General features: G+C 45.3%; 1 protein-coding gene across 2 annotated transcripts in view; it reads right to left on the reverse strand.

Annotated features, from left to right (window-relative positions):
- EIF3A (eukaryotic translation initiation factor 3 subunit A) overlaps positions 1-24016 on the reverse strand; it is a 771171-nt gene that overhangs the window by 581702 nt on the left and 165453 nt on the right. For both annotated transcript variants that reach the window (XM_086922925.1, XM_086922923.1), the window contains exon 9: positions 3547-3645. In XM_086922925.1, coding sequence (XP_086779051.1) covers positions 3547-3645 — 99 coding nt within the window. The remainder of the gene's footprint in view (positions 1-3546; positions 3646-24016) is intronic.

The following is a 24016-nucleotide window of genomic DNA, read 5'->3' on the forward strand; positions in this document are numbered from 1 at the left end:
TCTTCTTCTATAATCCTCCAACATTCCTTGGAGATCCCTCAACAAAGAGGATGGGACACTGGTCATCTCTTCTCGTTGTTGTTGTCGATATCGGTGTTGTTCCTGGGGTTGCTCTTGATAACCCACATATTCTTCCTCCGAATCGTCTTCCTGGTACTTGACCTGTAACTGCGAAGGGCTACTGGCAATACCATACTCCGAATCTTCCTCCGAATCTTCCTCTTCCAGTAAGTGAGATGGTAGCAATGGGGAGACCTTGCTTGGAGATGTAACCTCGCATGTAATAGGTTTTTTCCAAGGCACCAACCTTTTCTCTGGTGTTTTTTTCCATCGTCGATGAGCCAGTCGACGAGATTCCCATCGCCGTCGTCTACCAAGTCATAGTCGTCGACGCTACCGTCGACGTTGTAGTAACAGTCGATGCTGTCCTCGTCGACGTAGTTGTCCAAGTCGACGCTGCCGTCGACACTGCCGTCGTCGACCAGTCCTAGTCGACGCTGCCGTCGACGGTGAAATCGTCGACACTGTTTTCTCACCAGCCTTATCCTTTTTCGTCGACAACGGAGGTGTTTTCGTCGTCGTCGATGGTCCCTTCTTAGTCGACGGTCCCGTCAACGGAGTTGATTTCTCCTCAGAAGGTGCAGAAGACTATCGTTTGATGGTAATCTTGATCTTCTGAGGCGACTGTGGTGGATTTGAGGTGGCTTTTGCTCCTTTCACCTCACCAGCAGATCCCTTCTTCCCCTTAGATGAGACTGAAGGGGATTTTGAGGGACTGCGCCCTGAAGACCCTGGAGTGGTCTTTTTTGGGGCCTTCTCAGGTCTTTCCCCTGAGGAATGTGTCTGAGGAGATCTCCTTCTCTTCGGAGATCTCTTAGACGCCACAGATTCCTCCTCACTCTCACTTGAGAGGATTTCCTTCCTGGCTTTGACTTTCTGAAGCCAAATCAGTAGCCTTCCCTCACGATCTCTCAATGTCTTATTTGAAAAGGTACAACATACCTTACAATCTGCTGCCTTATGATCTGGATAGAGACAGTAGGTGCAGTCCTTGTGAGGGTCATCTGTAAACAACCTCTTCCTGGAGCAGGTTGAACAAGCTCTAAATAATCATTTTTTCTCTTTCTCAGACATGGTTGATGTAGAAACCTAAAAATCCAAGTCAAAATACTGTAGAAGTAAAGAGTTTGAGCAGAGCTCAAAGTAGACTCCCTAGCACAACATGCGGTAGAAAAATCTGAGGGGCAGAAGGTTCTCTCAGGGGTGTTCTAGAGGGTGAGGAGCTCGGATTGGTTTAGGGAAAGGTTTGGGCCTTTTTTACATAAGAAAGGCTATGGGTTGCAAAAGGGAAATGGGCCTAGGCCTCTTTTCAGTTTGCTACACTACTAAGCACTGCTTTTTTATATACCGGAGACTCCCGTCTCGACGACGGGGAATGATTCAGGCATGTGAATCTATGAAAGTTCCAATACTGGAGTAACATTCATATTATCTACTTCAGCCTCTGTAAAGTATCTGGGCATCCACTGGACTGTGCACATTATACCTTATTTTGGTAATATATATAAAGCCAGCTTCCTACAGTAATCAATGGGCTACTAACGCCCGGAGCACTACGCACCCCTATATGACCACTTTATGTGGGAAGTGGGCATTATCCTGTCCCAGAGTTCCTGAGTGTGCAAACACAAAGATGGCCACTTCTTAAAAGCTGTACTCACATTAGGTTAGGCCACCCCAACAGTGGTACTAGTCAGGGGGTGGACACACCTGCCTGACTAGCTAATTGTCCAGGTGCCAAACGGCTCTAGACACAGGGGGTCAGCATCCTATCATCCTTTTTTATGATCTAATTTTAAAGGCGGCAACTTCTTTGAAGCTTGCTCGCCGAGGAAGACTATGGGGGGGGGGGGGCACCCTCTTCCTGGAGAGGCTTTGTTCCGGACCTCCTGAGAGCAAAAGCTCGCAGCCTAGGAGGCCAGAAACTTCTCTCGGTGGCAGGCTGGCAGAAATTAGTCAGCCAACACACCAGAGGCTCGTACGTTTCCAGGGGGCACCTCTAAGGAGCCCTCTGGGTGCATGTATTAATAAAGCAGACACTAGAATCAGTGTGGGTCAATTAATACAAGGGGTTTGATACCAAACACCATATGTTTCAGTGAAGCCATGGTGTAGCTGGGGAGCTCATTTTGACCAGTGCCCAGTACTTTCCAGAAGATGGCTTCCATGCTAACTTGCAATGCCTTGCAGTAGAACTAGAAATCACATGGGGCATATCTCATGCAGATTAAGTCTTCACGTAAAATATAATGCACCCTGCCTTAGGGCTCAAATGCCTGCTACAGAGATGACTTGCATATATTAGATGCGTTGAGTTTGGCATGACACAGGAGTGTGTAATGTTGTGATTTCACTCATGGTTTGAACCAGGTCACGCAGCCTGAAATGACAGTTTGTGTGGAATTTGTATGTGGGTCTCTGAGGGTGGCATACGATATGCTGCAGCCTCAGGGACTCACTTTAGTACCCCTGCTCAAGGTTCCCGGGGTTCCATTTACTAGGGACTTACAGGGGTACAAAAAGTCCTTAGCCAATTATAGCACAATTAGACTTTATCTTGTTTTAGGGAAGGCCCACTGGCACGGAGGTCGGGTTAGCAGGCCTCAGTGCACTAGAGTCGGAAATCAGCTTTCATTAGCTTAAAAGAGGGGGCACAAAGTGTGTGTGCGGGGGAGGGACTGCAATAAAAGCCCAGTTCTCCACAAAAGCCCAACAATACGAACTAAGAGTCAACTTACTGAAGGCCTTCCATATTTTCACTGCATCTGTTAAATATTAATAAGCAGACCTCAATTTGGAGCTTTCTAAAACACTCATCAAGCAACATATGTATGTGGCATTTGTGAAGCGAAAACCTAGCTGAAAAGGCTGTGGAGCGTTGTACAGGGCCATAATACAATGTGCATGCAAAACCCCCTTTACCTTAAAAGCTTCAATTGCAATGTTTCATCTATCACACTTTCCTCCTACATCTTGTGACATACAATTTGAGATGTAGAGATTTACTGACTAGAACAAAATGCAGCAGGTTCCCTCCAATATTATCATTGAATCTAAAGCTATTGTTTGCCCCTGAAACAAATGTTTAACATTCAATGTTAGAGTATGTCAACAAAGGGACACATGGGGGGTAAAGGATTGAGAAAAGTCACATCAGGGCCTAATCTTCTTTCCCAAAGAGCAAGCGCCATACAGAAAAACTTTAGAAAGACCCAAGTCTTTGGCACTTTGTAAACCTGGATCTTCTGCCAAGTGATAACATTTCCAAATTGTGTGTGATGCTGTGATAATGGTAAACCAATCCAGTTTACCTTAAATGTAAAGCGATGCACATAACTCCACAAGTTAATACAACTTTACCCAACAATTCGGACATCGAAATGTCCTATCACTATGCACTTCAAGATTGATGTCCCAAGGATCACTTAACTCTTATACAAACATGTCACAGTCCACTTCTTCAGACAGCAAGCAAGGATTCAATACCTGTTGCAGAAGCCTGAGAATGGTGTTGTTCTGAAGTTGCTGGACGTATTGTTGCAATTCAAGTTCCTTTTCAGATTGGTCTCTAATCCAGTCTAGAACCTATTTAAATGTCAGGAAAAAAAAGTATTTATTTGCTCCACTCAATGGTTAAAAAAAAACAATAACAATTCCCAGCAACGTGTCAGTCAGCTGTTTTTCACAACGCCTGCAAAGAGAAGACAGCCCGTGATTTTGCACAATGTAAAACTCAATGTACATCCTAAGATTTGAGAGGAAAACCTAACACTTGAGCAATTCATAGGTAGCAAATGAAACATCAAAACAAGCCCACTACTTTATTTTTACTGGCCCTTCGACTGGCCTTCGTCTTCAAGGTTTTTACATAACCAGGGTCCATTTTATCAATAACAAATTTCTGAAAACACACTCATTCAAATGCAGGTCTACAACATAGGTTCCAATCATAAAATCGCAATATTAAAATAAGTAACGAATATGCTACTTACCAGTATGCATCGGTTCTTGGCATGTAGGGCTGCTGACATTCATATCGGTGCATAGATCGCCGCCTAGTGTTGGGTCCGGATGATTGCACATTGTTGTCCTGGAAGAGTCTTCGAAGTATCACGAGATAGGGGACTCCTCCCTTGGACTACAGTGCTCATGGGCATCCCCTCCATCTTCAGATTGTTTTTCGCCATTGTGGCAGAGATGGAGTATAATACAGTGAAGGATGTCCATGCTACATAGTAATTCTGAATGCTACAGCTGCTACAGAGGCCGGGGAGGAGGGTGGACGATATGAATGTCAGCAGCCCTACATGCCAAGAACAGATGCATACTGGTAAGTAGCATATTCGGTTCGAGGCATGTGGGCTGCTGAATTTATATCTGTGCATAGATTATATAGCAGTCCCTCCTGTTAGCGGCGGCTGCCCGTGCCAACTGCAGCAGTCTGAAAAAGAGTTTTGAGAACAGCCTGTCCTACAGCTGCCTGCCGTCTTGAATGTACATCTACGCAGTAGTGTTTTGTAAATGTATGTATAGTGGACCATGTGGCTGCTCTACATATCTTCTAGAGGAATATTCCCCAGGAAAGCCATGGAGGCTCCTAACTTGCGTGTGGAGTGTGCTCTTGGAGGAATGGTTAGTGTGCGTTAAGCCTTTGCATAGCAAATCTGTATACACTTAACAATCCATCTGGCTATTCCTGCTTTGGAAATGAGGTTGCCTTTGTGCTGTGGAGAAAAGGCAACAAACAGTTGTTTTGTCTTCCTGAAATCCTGTGTTCCGTCTATGTAGTACATGAGAGCCCTTTTGAAGTCTAATGTGTGTAGAGCTCTCTCTGCGACATTTTCCGGATTAGGATAGAAAACAGGCAGTTCTATGGTTTGATTCATGTGGAACTGCGAAATCTCCTTAGGCATGAATGTAGGGTTGGTGCGTAGTACAACTCTATTTGCGCGGACCTGTATGAATGGCTCTTGAATGGTTAGTGCCTGGAGTTCACTAACTCTTCTTAGTGAGGTAATGGCTACTAGGAAAGCAACTTTCCAGGTCAGAAATTGAATCTCACAAGAGTGTAGAGGTTCAAAAGGTGGTCCCATCAGTCTGGTGAGGACCACATTCAGGATCCAGACTGGTGAAGGTGGGTGTCTGGGAGGGATCACTCTTTTAAGTCAATCCAGAAAAGCTTTAATGGCAGGCACTCTGAATAGTGAGAGGTGCTGCCTGTTCTTAAGATAAGCTGCTATTGCGGATAAATGTATACGAATGGAACTGTACGCTAGATTACATTTGTATAAATGCAACAAATAACAGATAATGTTTTGAATTGATGCATCCAGTGGGTTAATGTTATTAGTGTTACAATATAAGACAAACCTTTTCCATTTAGCCGCATAGCATGCTCTGGTCGTGGGTAGTCTTGCCTCCTTGATGATATTCAAACATTCTGGCGGCAAGTTGAGGTAGCCAAATTCTAAGACTTCAGGAGCCAGATCGCCAGGTTGTGCTGTTGCGGATCTGGGTGCTGAATTTCGCCATGGCTCTGCGTCAAAAGTCTGGGTGTTAGCCGCAGTCGTTGATGTGGTACCACGGAAAGTTCTACTAGCGTGGTGTACCATGGCTGGCGTGCCCACATTGGAGCAACTAGGATGAGTGTCATCGAGTGTTGCTTCAGCTTGCGTGCCACCTGCGGTATTAAAGGTGCTGGGGGAAAAGCGTACGCAAATTTGCCTGACCAGTTCATCCATATCGCATTGCCCTGTGACTGCGGATGTGGGAACCTGGCAGCGAAGCTTTGGCATTTTGCGTTTTCCCTTGTGGCGAATAGGTCTATCTCTGGATGACCCCACTGCTGGAAGTACGGTTGGATGTATCTCCCACTCGTGCATTTGGTGGCTGTGTCTGCTAAGCAGATCCGCCATCTGGTTGTCCTTGCCCGGGAGGTGTTCCGCCATGAGGAAGATGTTCCTTTGAATGGCCCACTTCCACATGCTCTGAGCCAGATGAGACAACTGTTGAGTGTGTTCCTCCCTGCTACTGTATGTAGTGCATGGCAGTCATGTTGTCCGTCCGTATCAACACGACCTTGTTGCACAGGTGTACTTTGAAAGCTTTCATTGCCATGAAGATTGCCATCAGCTCTAGAAGGTTGATGTGCATCTTCTTCTGTTGTAATGTCCATAGTCTCTGCACTGTGTAGTGGAGTACATGAGCTCCCCATCCCTGGAGAGATGCGTCCGTCGTCAGTATAATCTGTGGCACAGGCTCCTTGCAAAGGTTTTGTGGGTTCCACCAATGCAGAGAGTTGTACATCCGACCGCTCACCAACACTAGGTCTTTTAATTGTCCTTGAGCCTGATTCCACTGGCGTGCCAAGCACTCCTGAAGCGGGCGCATATGTAGTCTTGCGTGCGGGACTATGAAGATGCAGGAGGCCATCATGCCTATCAACTGCATGAACACTCTTGCTGGAAGCGAGTGTTGGGGTCTGAATTTTTGTATCAGCAATTGCATGCTGTTTATCCTCACTGAATTTGGCTGAGCTTTGGCTGCCAGAGTGTTTATTGTCGCGCCCAGGTACTGTTGCACGTGGGCGGGCTGAAGATGTGACTTTGGATAATTCAGCAAGAATCCCAGATTGTGAAGAAGATGAATGGTGTCGGACATGTGGCTGGCACACTGCTGGGCCGTCTTTGCTTGAATAAGCCAGTCGTCCAGATAAGGGTAGACATGTAGGTGCTGTCTCCTTAGGTGTGCTGCTACTGTCGCCAGGCACTTTAACACCCTGGGTGCCGTCGTTACTCTGAAAGGGAGGACTTTGAACTGATAATATTGATTTTGAATAGTGAACCTGAGATACTGTCTGTGTGATGGGTGTATGGGTATATGGAAATATGCATCTTTTAGATCTAGTGTTGCGAGGAAGTCTCCCTGACTGAGTAGAACCTGCTGTAAGGTGAGCATATGAAAATGCTCTGACAGAATGTATCTGTTTAGAGGCCTGAGGTCCAGTATGGTTCTGAGAGACCCGTCCTTTTTGGGTATTAAGAAATACAGAGTACACCCCTGAGCCTTGGTCTTCTACAGGTACGAGCTCTATGGCTCTTTTTTGCAGCATGCCGACGACCTCCTGCTGCAATAAGTGTAAGTGCTCTGCGGACATAGGACGGTGTCTTGGTGGTATGTTGGGTGGAGTGGATGTCAGCTCTAGACAGTACCCGTACTGGACAATGTCTCTCACCCACCTGTCTGTGGTGATGGGTTTCCAGACCGGCACGAACTGTTGCAGTCTCCCCCCGACAGGTGTTATATGGTCGGGGGGCAGTGACAGGGCGTCACTGTTTGTTATTGGAAGAGGATCTGGAATTGTTGTTTCCTCTTCCTCTGCCCTTGATGTGGTTTCCACGATATCCACCTCTGTTGTGTTTATTGTAGGTGGTTTGTGTACCTCCTTTATTATACTGTGTTTGCTGTGTGTTTTGGCCTCTTGAAGGTCCTCTAGTATTGGAGCAACGAAAAAGAACCACTCCGAAACTGCTGTGACTGCAGAGCCCCCATAGACTTTGCAGTCTCGTTGTCTTTTTTTTATCTTTTCAAGGGTGGTGTCAACCTCAGGTCCAAATAAGTAGTCTGGGTTAACTGGCTGATTGAGGATAGTAGTTTGTATTTCTGGTTTGAATCCCGAGATTCTTAACCAGGCATGTCTTCTTAACATGACGCTAGTGTTAATGGCCCTGGCTGCAGTGTCAGCTGCGTCTAGTGCGCACTTGATGGAAGCATTGGTTATAAGCTTTCCTTCTTTGATTAATAGCTCCGCTCCCTCCTTGTACTGATCTGGTAGGTGTTGCAACAGTGTCTCAAGGGTATCATAATGGGACCTGTCATATCTGGCTAAGAGTGCCTGAGTGTTGGCGATGCGCCAGATGTTAGCTGCCTGCGCTGCCATCCTTTTCCCAGAAGTTTCTAGTACTTTTGACTCCTTGTCAGGAGGGGGAGCATCACCTGTAGTCTGGGAGTTTGCTCTCTTGCATGCATTAGAAACAACTAAGGAGTCCATTGGCAACTGTCCTTTTATATAAGTAGGGTCCACAGGTGCCGGTCTATATTTCTTTTCAATTCTAGGGTTTAATATCCTTGCTCTGGTGGTCTCCTTAAAAATGTCACCAGCCTGCTTAAGGACCCCTTTTACCATGGGCAGAGTTTTGACGGATCTTTCCGAAGTGGAAAAGGTGTCGACCAGAAAGTCTTCCTCAACAGGGTCAGCATGTAGTCGCACGTCATGGTTACTTGCCGCTCTTTCAATAAGGGCGTTAAAGGCAGTAGTGTCCTCAGTAGGAGATGTTTTTACACAGTATACATGTGTGTCAGGGGCAGTCTGCAGATCCCTTGGGTCAGCTGGGTCTGCTCATGGTTGGTTTTGATCGTCGGGATCAGTGTCCACATGATAAGTGTCATCCTAGTCATCCCCTGCATCCACATCTGAGTATGTGGGTGAAAAAGACTGAGGTTCTTGTCCATAGGATTAGAGAGGTTCCACAAGAACTGGCAATGTGGTTGAATCCCTGTTCTTCTTTAAGGGAATCTTATAGGACTCCATGGGTGTTTCTGGTAATATTTTCCTTTTATATATGGACAGTCTACCAGTGTCTGAGTCGATGAACTGCCTCGACTCCTGTTCTTCAGAATCCTCTTTAGCCCCCATTCCCATCGACACTTTTTTAATGGTTCCGATACCTTTTTTCGGTTCGAACATCTTCTGTCGCACTGTTGGTGGCAACCCGAATTTGATTGGTGTCGATGCGGTCTGAATGTTTCCGACCAACTTTCGTGTTGGGGCCTTCTTCGGCCCGACCGTTGTAGCCTTTTCTCTGATGCGTTGGAGTGACTCAGACACCTCTTTGGCTACGAATGGGCTCGGCTGCGTCGACACAACAGGGTCCTTGGAGCCAGTCTGTCTTGTCCGCAGGCCTTGACCGAGGATCGAAGCACTCTTTTGGTTCGAGCCTTTTGTCTGTGTCGACTCTCTTCGGTGCCGGCTTCGTCGGTTCGACAGCCTTGGCTTTGGTCTTCGGAGCCCCAACCTTCGGCTCGATGACCTTTTTGAGCTTCTCGGTATCGACGGCCTTTTTCTGTTTCTTCGGCTCCGAGGAGTTTGAGGTCTTGGAACCGACCAGAGTCAGCTACACTTTTGGTTTCGGTTTTGGCAGTGATGCTTTCGGTTTAGTTTTCTTTGGATCGACCGATGGCGGTTTCGATACCAATGCTCTTTATACATGTTCGAAGCCGGGCCTTTATGCAGGGAAGTAGAACAAGTCTGAACATCTCGGGTAAGGCCTTGTGGCGATCCCTGGACCTGAGCCTTATCGAGTGCTTCATCGTCGGCCCCCGTATAGCCGGTTGGGCCTAGCTCCTCGCCTGAGCTATCTTCTACGGCCCCAAGGGCCTCTGCGTCGTCTCCTACCTCCTCGACGACGTTTTCTTCTTCTTTTAATATTTCTTCATCTTCAGCGTCATACTCTGAGTCATGGCCCGAAACCGGATCTGAGTGTTTTACCCGATCCTCCAGATCAACAACCTCTTCGTCTTCGGTCCCGAAAATGTTTTCTGGATTAGGCGCTGATCACTGCGACTCTAATCGAGCCGCGCGTCGAATCCGAAGAGTTTTCTTCGACCTGAACCGGGCACAGGCCATACATTTGGCTTCGGTGGGATCCGGGGACAGGCACTTGTTGCACACCGGCTGGATATCGATGTGCGGGTATTTTGCATTACAAAGTGGACACCTTTTAAATGGGCTTCTTTCCATCGTAGATCGAAGATCGGGTCGAGTGTGGAAAAGAAACGTCTGATTCCTCGATGTCCTCTCGAAGCAAAGTTATCGGTACCGAACGGAACTATACCGACGCTGTTGAAAGCCTTTTGGCTTTATAGAAAGTTTTCCTAACTTGAGCTAAGATAGTTTTTTTCCGCCATTGGGTTCGGATGTTACTATCGGAAGATGGAGGGGATGCCCATGCGCACTGTAGTCCAAGGGAGGAGTCACCTATCTCGTGATACTTCGAAGACTCTTCCAGGACAACAATGTGCAATCATCCGGACCCATAACTAGGCGGCGATCTATGCACAGATATGAATTCAGCAGCCCACATGCCTCGAACACATATATATTGTCTCTGCAAAACCATCATCACTTCAAACAAGCAGGACTTTTACACCCCTTCATTCATGATACCTATCCAACTCTTTTTTAGGATGTTTATCTTTCATCCAAGCTCCATCTCCAACAAAGGTCTCACATCTATCCCCGGTAGCTTGTTTCCTTTCTGGTGAAGAATTGGCTTGGTAGTTTAGTCTGCCCTGTTCCCATGATGCACTGGGCCAGGGACAGACTGATTTGCATATAGCCAGGTTCTGAGCTGGGATGGGGCAGTGAGATAAATAACGGTGATGGATCAAGCCCTGATCTTTGGACTGGGTAAGAGTGGTCTGCTCAATTCAGACACTCTGTTCATCACCACCGCCTTTTCTGAATCCATCTCCAACAAAGGGCATTAAATGGAAAACCTTACTCATCAAGTAGACATCTGTTTGTGGTATATAGTGCTGTAGAGCCACACTTCTAACATCTAGTGTTGGGTCCAAATATGTGCAAGTTGTTTTTCTTCTAAGAATTTTTTCGAGTATTAAGTTTCGGTGACTCCTCCTCCTGCTGTTAATGAGTATGGGCATCAACTCCATTGTTCGATTGTTTTCTGCTGTGAGGTAAGTGAGTATAGAGTGATTTGCTAAGCTTTGTAGAGATGGATGCCAATGGAAAAAGCTTAAGTTTGAAACATTACTGCAACAGCCACAGGTGCGCAGGGAGGTGACTGGGCTCATGTGAATATACAGCACTACATGTCGCGAACAGATGTCTACTGGATAAGTAACATTTTATGTAGAACATTTCTGTAGATAAACATGCTGTGCATAGACTAAAGCAATCCTCTCTAAAGCAAATGCTAGCCTGTGGGTGTTGCAGTGGTTTGAAAGAGCGCATAGTACTGCCTGGCCAACCGAGGCCTGTTGTCTAGTGGATACATCCACTCAGTAGTGTTTTATTAAGGAATGTGGTATAGGCAAAGTAGCCGCTTTGCATTTTTCAGCTTTTGGAATGTTCCCTAGGAAGGCCATGTACGCTCCCTTCTTGTGAGTGGAGTGAGCTTTTGGAGAAACTGTTAAGTTGATTTGTTTTGGCATAGCAGGTTAGTATGCATTTAACTATCCATCTGGCAATACCAGACTTGGAGGTAGCCTTCCCTTTGTGTGGTTTTGAAAAGGTCAACCAATAACTGCTGTTATTTTCTAAATTATTTTGTTCCATCTAAATAACAGGACTGCTCGACATCTAATGTATGCAGGGCCCTTTCTAAAACAGATTCTGGATGAGTGGAAAGAAATGAAGACTCTATGGATTGATTTATGTGGTATTGGGACACCACCTATGGTAGAAATTTAGGGTTGATACAAATAACTATTTGGTTTATATTTACGTGAAAAAAAGGTTGGTTCTTCTAAGGTTAACGCCTGGAGTACGCTAACAGGTTTTAAGGAAGACATAGCGACTATAAAAGCTACTTTCCACGAAAGGACCTGGAGTGGACATAAATAAAGGGGCTCTAAATGGGGCCTTATTCGCCTATTGTACACGATGGAAAATGCTACTTCCCAGTATACATTTGTTCTTGCCATGTAGAGCTGTAGAGATGATTGCATGTTGTCGTCATCTTGGAAGAAGTCTTTGTAGTCACGAAATAGGAGTCTCCTCCCTTGGACGATAATGCACATGGGCATCGACTCCATCCTTAGATTGTTTTTCGCCATGATGGGAAATGAAGGAGTTGGTAGAAATAAAGAAAGGATGTCATGCGTGTATATCTAAGTAAGATAGACTGGAACAAATACAGGTCCTGGGGAGGTGGGTGGGCGTGAGAGACTCTGCAGCTCTACATGCCAAGAACAGATGCATACTGGTTAAGTAGCATTTTCCGTTCGAGGCATATGAGCTGCAGATCTCACACTGAGCATCGATTATACAGCAGTTTCTCCCCTGTATCTGTTGAAGTAGTTTAAAAGAGTTTTGAGGACAGCTTGGCCTACAGCAGCTTGCTGCTTGGCTTGCACATCAACACAATAGTGATTAGTGAAGGTATGTGTTGTAGACCATGTTGCTGCCTTACAGATGTCTTCTAGGGGAATGTACCCTAAGAAAGCAATGGAGGCTCCTAGTTTGCGTGTGGAGTGCGCTCTAGAAGGAACTGTTATTGTACATTTTGCTGTGTGATAGCATATTTGTATACATTTTACAATCCACCTTGCAATTCCAGCTTTAGAGATGGGGTTGCCTTTATGTGGTGGAGAGAAAGCTATCAACAGTTGCTTTGTTTTACGAAAGGATTTGGTCCTGTCAATGTAATAGAGAAGGTCTCTTTTTACATCTAGTGTGTCTAGAGCTCTTTCTGCTACAAAGTCTGGGTTTTGAAAAAACACTGGTAACTACTAATTGATTTAGATGAAAAGGAGCAATTACTTTAGGAAGGAAGGAATTTGGGATTAGTCCTTAGAACCACTGTTACGGTGTAATTGTAAAAATGGTTCTTGTATAGTGAAAGCTTGAATCTCACTAACTCTAAGAGAGGTAATAGCAATAAGGAAAGCCATTTTCCATGTGAGGAATTGCAGTTCGCACTTATGTAAAGGTTCAAAAGGGGGTCCCAAGAGCCTGGTAAGAACAATGCTTAGGTTCCACTCTGGAGAGGGTGGTAACCTAGGAGGAATGATTAGCTTTAATCCTTCCATAAAAGCTTTGATTGCAGGTACTCTAAATAGCAACAGATGTTGTTTATTTTGTAGATATGCTGCAATGGCTGCAAGATGTAAACGTATAGATGAATATGCTAGATTACATCTTTGTAAGTGCAGAAGGTAGCAGATGATATTCTGGATGGAAGCATCTAGGGGATCAATTTGATTATTGGTGCAGTAAATGACAAATCTTTTCCATTTGGCAGCATAGCAAGCTCTAGTAGTATGTCTTGGCTTCTTTAATAATATTCATACAGTCTGGTGGCAGTTTAAAGTAACCAAACTCTAAGACTTCAGGAGCCAGATCACCAGATTCAGTTGACTTGGATCTGGATGTCTGATGTCTCCATGGTTCTGTGTTAGCATGAATGGTGTCAGACAGTCTTTCGTGTGGAACTAGAGAGAATTCCAACAGTGTTGTGAACCACGGTTGGCATGCCCATGTGGGAGCTACGAGGATCATTTTGAGAGACTGTTGTCGCAGCTTGCGTACCGCTAGCGGTATTAGTGGGATTGGTGGAAAAGCGTACGCAAATCTGCCTGACCAGTTCATCCATATCGTATTGCCCTGGTGTGGAAACCTGGCGGCGAAGGTTAGGCATTTTGCGTTTTCTTGTGTGGCAAACAGATCAATGTCTGGATGACCCCACTTGTGAAAGAATGGTAGAAGAACTTGCAGATGTAGTTCCCATTCATGAATCTGTTGTGTCTGTCGACTTAACAGATCTGCTATCTGATTGTGAACTCCTGGAAGGTGTTCTGCAAGCAGATATATTTTTTGTGGAATGGCCCATCTCCAAATGTTCGGTGCGAGCTGGGACAGCTGCAGGGAATGTGTGCCTCCTTGTTTTTGAATGTAGTACATGGCTGTCATGTTGTCCGTCCGGATCAAGACAACTTTGTTCTGTATATGTACTTGGAAAGATTTCAGTGCTAGAAATATTGCTAGCAGCTCTAGGTGATTGATGTGGAGCACTTTTTGTAGAGTGGTCCATCTTCCCTGAGTTGTATGGTGTAGCAGATGGGCTCCCCATCCTGTCAGGGATGCGTCTGTTAGTACTATCTGTGGAACAGGTTCAAGAAACGGCCGCCCTCTGGACAGGTTTTTGGTGTTCCACCACTGCAGAGAGCGATGTGTGCGGCTGTCTACCAACACCAGGTCTGTAAGCTGTCCTTGAGCTGGATTCCACTGATGTGCTAGACATTCCTGCAAAGGGTGCATCTACAGTCTTGCATATGGTACAATAAAAATGCAAGATGCCATCATGCCTATTAGTTGCATGAACACTGACTGGGAGAGAGTGTTTGCTTTGAAACTTTGTGACTAAGGCTTGAATGCTCTGTATCCTGGCTGGACTGGGATAAGCTAGAGCTGTAGCTGTGTTTATTGTAGCCCTCAGGTATTGATGTACATGAGAGGGCTGGAGATGTGACTTGGTGTAGATGATTGTAAACCCCAAGTCGTGCAGTGTTTGAATTGTTTGAGAAGTGTGTTGGACACACTGATTGAATGAGCCAATCGGCCAGGTATGGAAAGACATGGATGGGTTGTCTTCTGAGATGTGCTGCTACTACTGCTAGGCACTCTGTAAACACTCGAGGTGCATTTGTGAACCCAAATGGAAGGACTTTGAACTGATAGTGTTGTCCTTCTAGTACAAATCTTAGATACTTCCTGTGAGAAGGATGTATGGGAATATGGAAGTAGGCGTCCTTGAGGTCTAGTGTAGTCAGGAAATCGCCTTGTTGCTACAATGGGAGCACTTGTTGCAAAGTGATCATGTGAAAATGATCGGATTGTATATACAGATTGACAGGCCTTAGGTCGAGGATTGGTCTTAGTGTCCCGTCCTTTTTGGGTATTAGGAAATAGAGCGAGTAAACCCCTGTTCCTTGATGTTGCAATGGAACGATCTCTATTGCGTCCTTTTGAAGCAATGAGAGAACCTCTTGTTGGAGCAGCGTTAGATGTTCTGTGGACATTGGACGCTGTCTGGTTGGTATATGTGGAGGGGTAGCTGTAAATTCTAGACAGTAACCATACTGGACAATCTGCCTTACCCACTTGTCTGTTGTGATGAAATTCCAGATAGGTAGGAACTGTGTTAGTCTCTCCCCTACAGGAGTGGAATGCTGTTGGGAGAGCTGAAGGAAGTCACTGTTTAGTGGTGGGGGAGGTTCGATTGTTATTAACTCGACCTCTTCCCTTGTTGTTGCCTCTGTAGCCTCCTCTAAAGTATCCTTTATTGGAGGATGTTTGTGTATTGTTTTTAAAGGAAGCCGAATTGTCTGCTCTAGCTTGTTTGGAGCCTCCTCTATAAAAGGAGCGACGAAATGAGCCTCATGTTTGTGTAGACTGCAAGGCTCCCATAGATTTGGCAGTATCTGTATCTTTTTTCATCTTTTCAAGTGTTGTGTCTACATCTGGACCAAAAAGCTGCTGTTGGTTAAATGCCATATTTAAGATAGTAGTTTGCACCTCTTCCTTAAATCCTGAGATGAGTAGCCATGCGTGGAGTCTAAGGAGGACACTAGTGTTTATTGCCCTAGATGCAGTGTCTGCTGCATCAAGCACGCACTTGATTGAAGCATTAGAAATTAGCTTACCCTCTTGGATAGTCATTTGTTTGTGCTTTGTATTGGTCAGGTAGATGCTGTAATATTGTTTCTAACTGATCATAGTGAGCCTTGTTGTATCTTGCAAGAAGGGCTTGTGTATTAGCTATGAGCCATGTGTTGCTGGCCTGGGCAGCTATTCTCTTGCCTGAAGCGTCTATCATCTTTGACTCTGTCAGGAGGTGCTGTTTCCCCGGAGGTTTGGGAGTTTTCTAGTTTTCTATCATTGGAAACGACTAGGGTATCCAAAGGTAGCTGTCCCTTAATGTATGCATGGTCAATAGCAGCAGGTCTATATTTCTTTTCTATACTGGGGTTTATGATCCTAGCACGTACAGGATCTTTAAACAAGTCTGGTGCATGTTTAATGACACCTTTGATCATTGGTAATATTTGAACAGACTTTTGTGATGGTTCAAAAGTGTCTAATAAGAAATCATCTTCTGCCACATCTGAATGCATTGTGACTTTATGTTAGATGGCAGCCCTATTGATTAAGTGCCCAAACCCAATGTTATCTTCTGGTGGAGATGGTTTGGATGGATATGAATGTGGATCAGGAATATCTGGTACATCCTGTGGGATTGGGTACTCCCAGCCTGGTTGGTCTAGGTAGTTTAAAGGATCATTTGGGTCCTCCCCTCCTCCCATACTATCATCATCGTTGTGGTGAAAAATGAGGATGTGAATTTTGAGGTGGTGAAGGAAGAGGATGTGGAAGAGAGGGAGATATAGAAGAAGAAGGGTGTATGGGTGATGTGGCAGAGTAATTCTTTACAGACACGTGAGGAGTAGGTGCTGTATCTAACTTCCTCTATCTGTGTGGTAAAGCAGAGACATATCCTGTTTATATATCCTTTTCTTTGAAGGATCAGGTTGAAAAAGGTGTTCTTCATGAAGAACTGGTTTCGGAGCAGATTTTTTTGTTCCGATCGTGGTTGTTGCGTCCGTTTGTCTTTAGCCTTAGGAGTTGTGTTAAAGTCCTTTGGCATAGCTTTAAGTTCCGAAGATTTTGGCTTTGGAGTCGAAGCTGGTTTAATCGGCTTGGAAGCATCGGAAGCAGGCTTTATTATTTTCAGAGCCGTCTTGTCTGTTGGGAGTCGACGGTTTCGGAGTTGATTTCGGAACCGGACTTCTTTCTGTTTCGGTGCCGAGGGAGCTGGTGGTATTGGTACATGTGGTTTGCTCGGTCCCGAACTACCGGAAGTCTTTAGAGTTTTCTTCGGAGCCGAGCTCGAAGTAGTTTTTTGGTCGCGACTGTGCCCCAATGGCAGAGTGTTGACCTTTGCCTTCGATTTGGGTGTTGGGGATGGGGCATGGGCAGTAGTACTCACACGTTGACCCGAAGGTATGGAGTCGTCGGAGTCATCTGCCTCAGATACGATTGAGATCTTCGGAATCTTCCTCCGGGACATCAGGACCCTCTAAGATGTCGACCTGGTCGGGAAAGGATCTCTGCATGATATGTCGACGGGCCCTCCGATCCCGAATAGTCTTCTTGGATCGAAAGGATGCGCAGGCTGTACAGCTGGACTTGTGTTCCGGTGATAAGCACAGGTTTCATACCCTATGATGTCACTGCGCTGGAACCTTGCTCCACACTGGGGGTATTTCTTGAACGGTGTCCTTTCCATGAGCTGTAGGCCTCACGGCGTGGATTGCCCCGACGGCCCGCGGTAATGAGATTGAGTCAATGGTTACTGATGTTGAAAGTTGTTAGGTATAGTTAAAGTAAGTTTTTCACGCGTCAAACTACTTAGAAAGTAGTTTTCGAACCGGAGCGGAAAAGTTACATCCGAACAGAGTGGCGGAAAAAAACAATCTAAGGATGGAGTTGATGCCCACGCGCACTATCGTCAATGGGAGGAGTCACCTCTCTTGTCTACAAAGACTTCTTCCAAAACGACAACGACATGCAATCATCCGAGCCCAACACCAGGTGGCGATCTAATGCTCAGTGTGAGATCTGCAGCTCATATGCCTCGAGTTTCCATGATGGTGCTGGGAGGGTACAGGAGGTATTACCTTTTTGACGCCTTCCATAAATACTCTGATTACTGGAACTTTGAAAAGAGACCCATGTTGTCTATTTTGTAGGTATGCAGCCACTGCAGCTAGGTGAAGCCCGATAGAAGTAAATGCTAATCCACAGCTTTGTGGATGAACCAAGGAGCAGACAATATCCTGTAAGGCTGGTGTGATTGGGTCAAATTACAATAGTGAACAAATAGTTTTCACTTTTCTGCTTAATAAGCAAGCGTAGTAGGTCTAACATACCTCTTTGAAAATGAGCATACATTCAGGTGGTAGTTTAGGATAGCCAAATCCCAAGGTAGTGTCCAGGGGTCTGGGTGACATATTTCTCCATACTTGTGTATAAGAAGGCCCTGCCTTATTGGGAGTTTCTCATAAGGGACCAATCACAGCCCTAGAAGTTTTGTAAACCATGGTTGATGAGCCCAAATTGGTGCTACTAAAATGAGGGCCTGCTTTAATTTCGGAACCAGAAACTGAAGTAGAGTGGGAAGAGAAAAAGCGTAAAAACACATCCCTGGCCAGTTCATCCATTGTGCATTGCCCTTGGACTGTGGGAACCTTGATGCAAAGTTTGGGCAATATGAGTTTTCTGCATTTGTGAATAGATTTGAGGAAGGCACCGCCTCAGGAAGCACTAGTGGAGGACTTGAGAGGAGCCCCCTTTCAGATTTGTTGTGAGAGCTGAGTGTTGTGAAGATGGAATCCCACCCCTAGTTTTTGTAGATAAAACAGTTGTGGTGTTGGTCATGCGAACTAGAACGTATAGTTTCTTATCATTCGGCTTAAAGGCTTTCTGGATTCACTATGCTGTGCATTATTCCGCCATCTAGTGGTTGGGTCCGCTCTCATTACAATCTTATCATTGTGTATTTGTAGGTAGGGCTCTTGTAGTGTTGGCGCTTGTAATTCAGTTACTCTTCGTAGCAATGTGATAGCTACTATGAAGGCCGTCTTTAGCGTGAGCATGTGCAGTGTTTCCTTCATCAATTGAGTTAGCACTACACTGGAGGTTCCATGATGGAGCTGGCATTCTGTTTGGAGGTGTGATTCTCTATGCCCCTTCTAGAAATCTCTTTACTACTTGGGAGGTGAAGATACTCTTCCCTGTTTCTCCTCTTGTGTAAGCCACTATCGCCGCTAAGTGTACCATTAGAGATGTGTAGCTTAGTTTATTTTGTAGTAGAGGTCTTCAGTATTTTAGTACTGTTGACTCCTTGGTAATTTTCCTTTGTAGCTTCTCAATAATGCACCATTCGGAGAATCTTTTCCACTTTGCTACGTAGCACTTTCTTATGGTCTGTCTCCTTGCCTCTCTGAGCACCACCATTGTCCTTGCAGGTAGTTTGAGGTGTGCAAACTCTAGCTCTTCAGGAGCCATGCTGCGAGGCTGAGGCTCTCCGGCTCAGGGTGTACAACCCTTTCGTTTTGCATTGTCAACAGGTCCTTGCTTGTGAGGAACCTGTGTGCGGGCGCTTATGCCATCTCCATGATCTGTGAAAACCAGGTTGGTCTGGTCCACTGAGGTGCTATCAGTATTAGCGTCATGTTGCGGAATCTGCATTTGCTTAGTACACTGTGTAGCAGTGGTATCGGTGAAAAAGCATAAGCAAATGCCCCTGACCAGCTTATCCATAGCGCATTCCCTAGGGACCTTTTGCACGGTTGTCTGGATGCGAAGTTTTGGCATTTTGCATTTTGGTGTGTTGCAAATAGGTCTATTTGCAGAGTTCCTCATTTGTGGAAGATCTTTTAGAATTCTTGTTGATTGATTTTCCATTTGTGGGAGTCAGACGTCGGTCTGCTGAGTCTGTCTGATTCCACATTGTCCTTCCCTGAGTCTGTCCGATTCCACATTGTCCTTCCCTGGTAGGTGTATTGCTAGCAAGTCTATTTGTCTTGGAATTGCCCATCTCCATATTTCCTGTGCCAGCACTGATAGTGTCACTGACAGTGTCCCCCCTTGCTTGTTGATGTAGAACATGGTGGTTGTATTGTCTGTTTGGATTAGTACCCTGTGTCTGTACAGTTGTTTCTGAAAGGTTTTTAAGGCTAGGAACACGGTCTTTAGCTCTAGGTAGTTGATGTGCTTGGTCACTGTCTGTTGTGACCCATATCCCCTCACCTTGAAGGTGTTTGTGTGTGCTCCCCACCCCATCTGGGAGGCATCTGTTATGATGGTCACCGTTGTAGTTGGTTGTGTGAAAGGCTTCCCTGGTTTAATGTTCCTCTTGTTCCACCACTATTTCGTGCTGTATTGCTTGCGTGACAACCACTAGATCTTGCCAACTCCCTTTTCGCTTGTGACCATTGTTTTTGGATCCATTCTTGGAATGGCATCATGTATGGGCGGATATTTGGGACCAAACGTATGCATGAAGCAATCATACCCATCAGTTTGCTGACCTTCCTCACTGTCAGAACTTGCCCCTTGTGGTACAGACGTGTCTCCAATATTGCCACGGTTCTCTTTGCGTTTGGAATCACCTTGCTCTGTACAGTGTTGATCTCTGCACTTAATAATTTCACTTGTTCTGCTTCTATTTATTAATTTTCCTCAATGGATTGAAAACCCTAGTTGGGCTAATGTTTGTATGACTTCCATGTGCCGCTTGCACTTGTTGTTTGACTGTGCTTTTACAAGCCAGTCGTCTAGGTAAGGGTATACATGTATCCCTTGCCTCCTTAAGTGTGCTGCTACTGCTGCCAGGAAGTTAGTCAATCAAAATCACTTGAATGAATACAATGAAAATTATAGCAACATTGTTTTTAATCACAACGTGTCATATAAAATTATTCATAAAAATAAATACACAATTTAATCATATACAATGCCCCTAGAGGGTAGGACAGGGAAGGGTAGTGTTGGGATAGTGAAGGTATAGGAATTGTAGTACAAATCAATTGGATCTAAATAAACCAGAAATCATAATCGGTAAACACAATAGAGAAAGATTCATCAATCAATTAAACAATCATGCCTCAGGAACAATAAAATCACAAATGATATGTCTGGGAAGAGGCTGAACAGAAGAGGGAGTGTCGACGTTTCGACCCAAGTAGATGCAGGTGTGATTTTGACCTTGCTAGAGGGTCTTCATCAGGACGGTGGAACGAGGAGGATGGGGCAAAGAATCTGTAGTTGTTAAAAAAGCGATAGGGTACAGAGAAACTCTCAGCAGACTTCAGAGTGTGGCTGCGCCTTTAAGTGATACTGTGTCTCTAGATGTAAAAGAGACGTCCTAGTTTCCAATTACACACTGTGGTCACATGGATCGACACCTTGATAGAGTGGGGTTCCAATATAATAATACTCAGCTAGTAGAAGATGGCTTTAAGTTAGAGGTGGAATATACGACGCATATAGCAGCTGGATCTAAGCGTTGTATCGTGAAACGATGTTATGTCACTGAAGTTGGACAGGATGTCCAGCTGATCAGTCCGACACTGGGATCACAGACAGGCATCTTATGAGAGTGGGGTTCCGGTGCAGTAGTCTCTGGAGATACAGCGTTGATAGGAAAATAGATCGGCAGACTTCGTATAATCGATGTACACAGCAAACGGGTCTGTATGTACTGCGGTACGCGGGATAGCTGAGAGCAGAAGGACTTCTGCTCTCAGCTATCCCGCGTACCGCAGTTTTAAAGCTCATTCACTGTCGATCCACACCCAACAGCGGAAAAAAGAATCTAAAGATGGCGACCAAAGGTGGGAGCTTCCTGAGGAAGCAGGTCGACAGGTCGATATCACGAAGGACACCAAATGGTAGTATGTCGACGCCCACTTAGGCCACAGAAGAAAAAAAAACCTGAAGAATTAAATAATTTTGCACCCAACCACTAGATGGCGGAATAATGCACAGCGTAGTGAATCCAGAAAGATTTACGTAGCTAAACTACTTTTCCCAGTAGGTGTTGAAGAAAAGCTTTTATAACTAGCTATACCGCTGGAAGGTCTAGTTAATGGATGTAAAATGCTTAGATGTGGCACCCCACCCATGAGGGATGTGTCTGCTGTGATGGTCTCTTGCGGAAATGGGTCACGTAAAAGCTACTCTTGTAACAGATTGTGGTTGTTCCACCATAGAAGAGAGCGAGAAGCTTGGCGGCTAACCAACACTAGATCTTCCCATTGACCCTCCGCTGAAGACCATAGTTGTGCTAATCCTCCATGCAGTGGAAGCATATTCAGTCTTGCATAAGGCACTATTGCACTGCAAGAGGCCATCATGCCTAGAAGACGTGCAACTGTTCTGGCTGTAACCTGGGACTGTGGTTGGAAGTGAGGAAGGAGTGTAAAAAGAATGTATTCTCGCTGCATTGAGATATGCCAACCCTTTTTCTGCACTGAGAATTGATCATAAGTAAGGTTGAATTTGTTGAGGTTGTAGGAAGGATTTTGTAAAATGGATTGGGAATTCCAACTTGTGTAGAAGATGTAAAGACTTCTGAGTGTATGCTGCAGAATTAACGGGTAAAACATTTGATGAGCTAGCCGTCCAGATGAGGGAAGATGCGATCGTTTTATCTTCTTAGGTGAGCAGCTCCAATGCAAGGCATTTTGTGAATACCCTGTTGGCTGCAGTGCCTCTGAAAGTGAGTGCTTTGAATGGAACGGGTTTGCCATGGACCACTAACCTGCGTTAACGCCGATGCCATAGCTGTACAAGTATTTTTTTTAAATATCTTTGAGGTCGAGTGAAGTCGCCCTGCTGTAGACTAGGTATATTTTGAAGGGTGACCTTATGGAAACGTTCTGAACAAATGTATTTGTTTAGAGGCCTTAGATCGAGAACAGGCCAGAGTGAACCATTTTTTTTGGTATTAGTAAGTATACTCCTAATCCCAGATGATGTGGTGGCACTTCTTCGATTGCGCCTTTGAGAAGAAGGAAATGCACTCTGGAAACATTTTCTGTTTGCGAGGTGGTATTAAGAGAGGTGTGGTAATTAGCTAAAGACAATAACATTTTTCTATAATGTCCAGTACCCACTTGTCAAGAGGTGATTTTAGGAAGCTAGCTCTTTGTGATTTATCATAAATCTGACATACTGTTTAAAGCGTCCAGGGGTTCCCTTACAAATAGACAAGGGGCTTGCTATACAATCCCAAAGTGCACTATTAGTAAAGCTCAGACGTTCTCGACCCTGGTGCGGAAGCACACAAACCCGATGGCAGAAAGAAAATCTAACAATGGAGTTGATGCCCATGCGCATTACCAGCAAGAGGAGAGATCACTGAACCTCGTGACTCAAAAGACTTCTTTCGAAGAAAAACAACTTGCATGAATCCAGACCCAACACTAAATGGCGGAAGTATGCACAGAACATGAAGTTCTCACATCAGAAATCAACGAGTTGAAGGAAGGACACGGTTTAAACCAATACACAATAAATACATTTGTAGATAAGTTAGTTCTTCAAAAGGAGGTAAAAGACCAGACCTTCAAACTAGACTGCAAAGTGAGGTGTACCAGTTACGAGCCGCCTCTTGCCATTATGTGGTGGTTCCGCCACAGAACGGTCCCTGGTAAATGTAGAGCTCCCGTGGACTTGGTAGTGTTCATGTGCTTTTTCGTTTTTTGGAAGGAAATGTCAACTACTGATCCAACAGCCTTTACCAAGTGAACATTTTCACCACTGCTACTTGTATATCCTGCTTAAAGCCAGACACTCGCAGCAACGTGCATGCCTCCTGAACGTGGTTCAGATGAATATGGCCACGTCAGCAGCGTCCAGAGCAGCAGGTGTTGCTGATAGTTTTACCCTTCTCAATGATGTTCTGTTGTCTATTTGAACTTTTCAGGAAGGTGCTGTATGAAACCCACCATCGGCTCCCAGTGTTGTTGGCCATACCTGTCCAGGAGGGCACAGCAGTTGGCAATCTTCCATTGAGACGCTGTAGGCGCGCCATCTTCCTGTGCACTATTTTCACCTGCTTGCTCCCTTTGTCAGATGGTGGGCCCATTGCTGCTGGGATGTTTGCCCATTTCTGCGCAGTAGAGACTAATGAGTTGGAGCCGACACTGCACCTGATGCACGCAGAGCTGAGTTGTGTCTGAATTTTTGCCTGCCTTTTGGGGTAACAGCTTTTGCTGTGATTTGTTCCTTGAGTTCCTCACCCGCAAAAGGACTGGCCTCTTGGTTGGTACTGCCAGGACTGTTTTTGCTGCCCCTGCTGTGTCTGGGTGTCTGCTTGGTGGGCTTGTTGGAATGCGTGGTGTGATGTACCTGGCTGGTTTCCACCCCTCCAGTTAGGTCTTCGTGACGGGGTGCCCCTTTTAGCACCTCTGAACTGCAATGCCCCCATGGATCTTGCAGATCCGTTATCCTTTTTCAGTTGGCTGAGTTTCTCATGACTGGGCCCCGAACCGAGTTTCTCTGTTGAACTGTGTATTGAGGATGCTGTGCTGCACTTCTGGCTTGAAGCCCGAAATTCTGAGCCAGGCTTGTCTTCTGTCCGTGATG

This window comes from Lissotriton vulgaris, chromosome 5, assembly GCF_964263255.1.
Source record: "Lissotriton vulgaris chromosome 5, aLisVul1.2, whole genome shotgun sequence".
NCBI lineage: Eukaryota > Metazoa > Chordata > Amphibia > Caudata > Salamandridae > Lissotriton > Lissotriton vulgaris.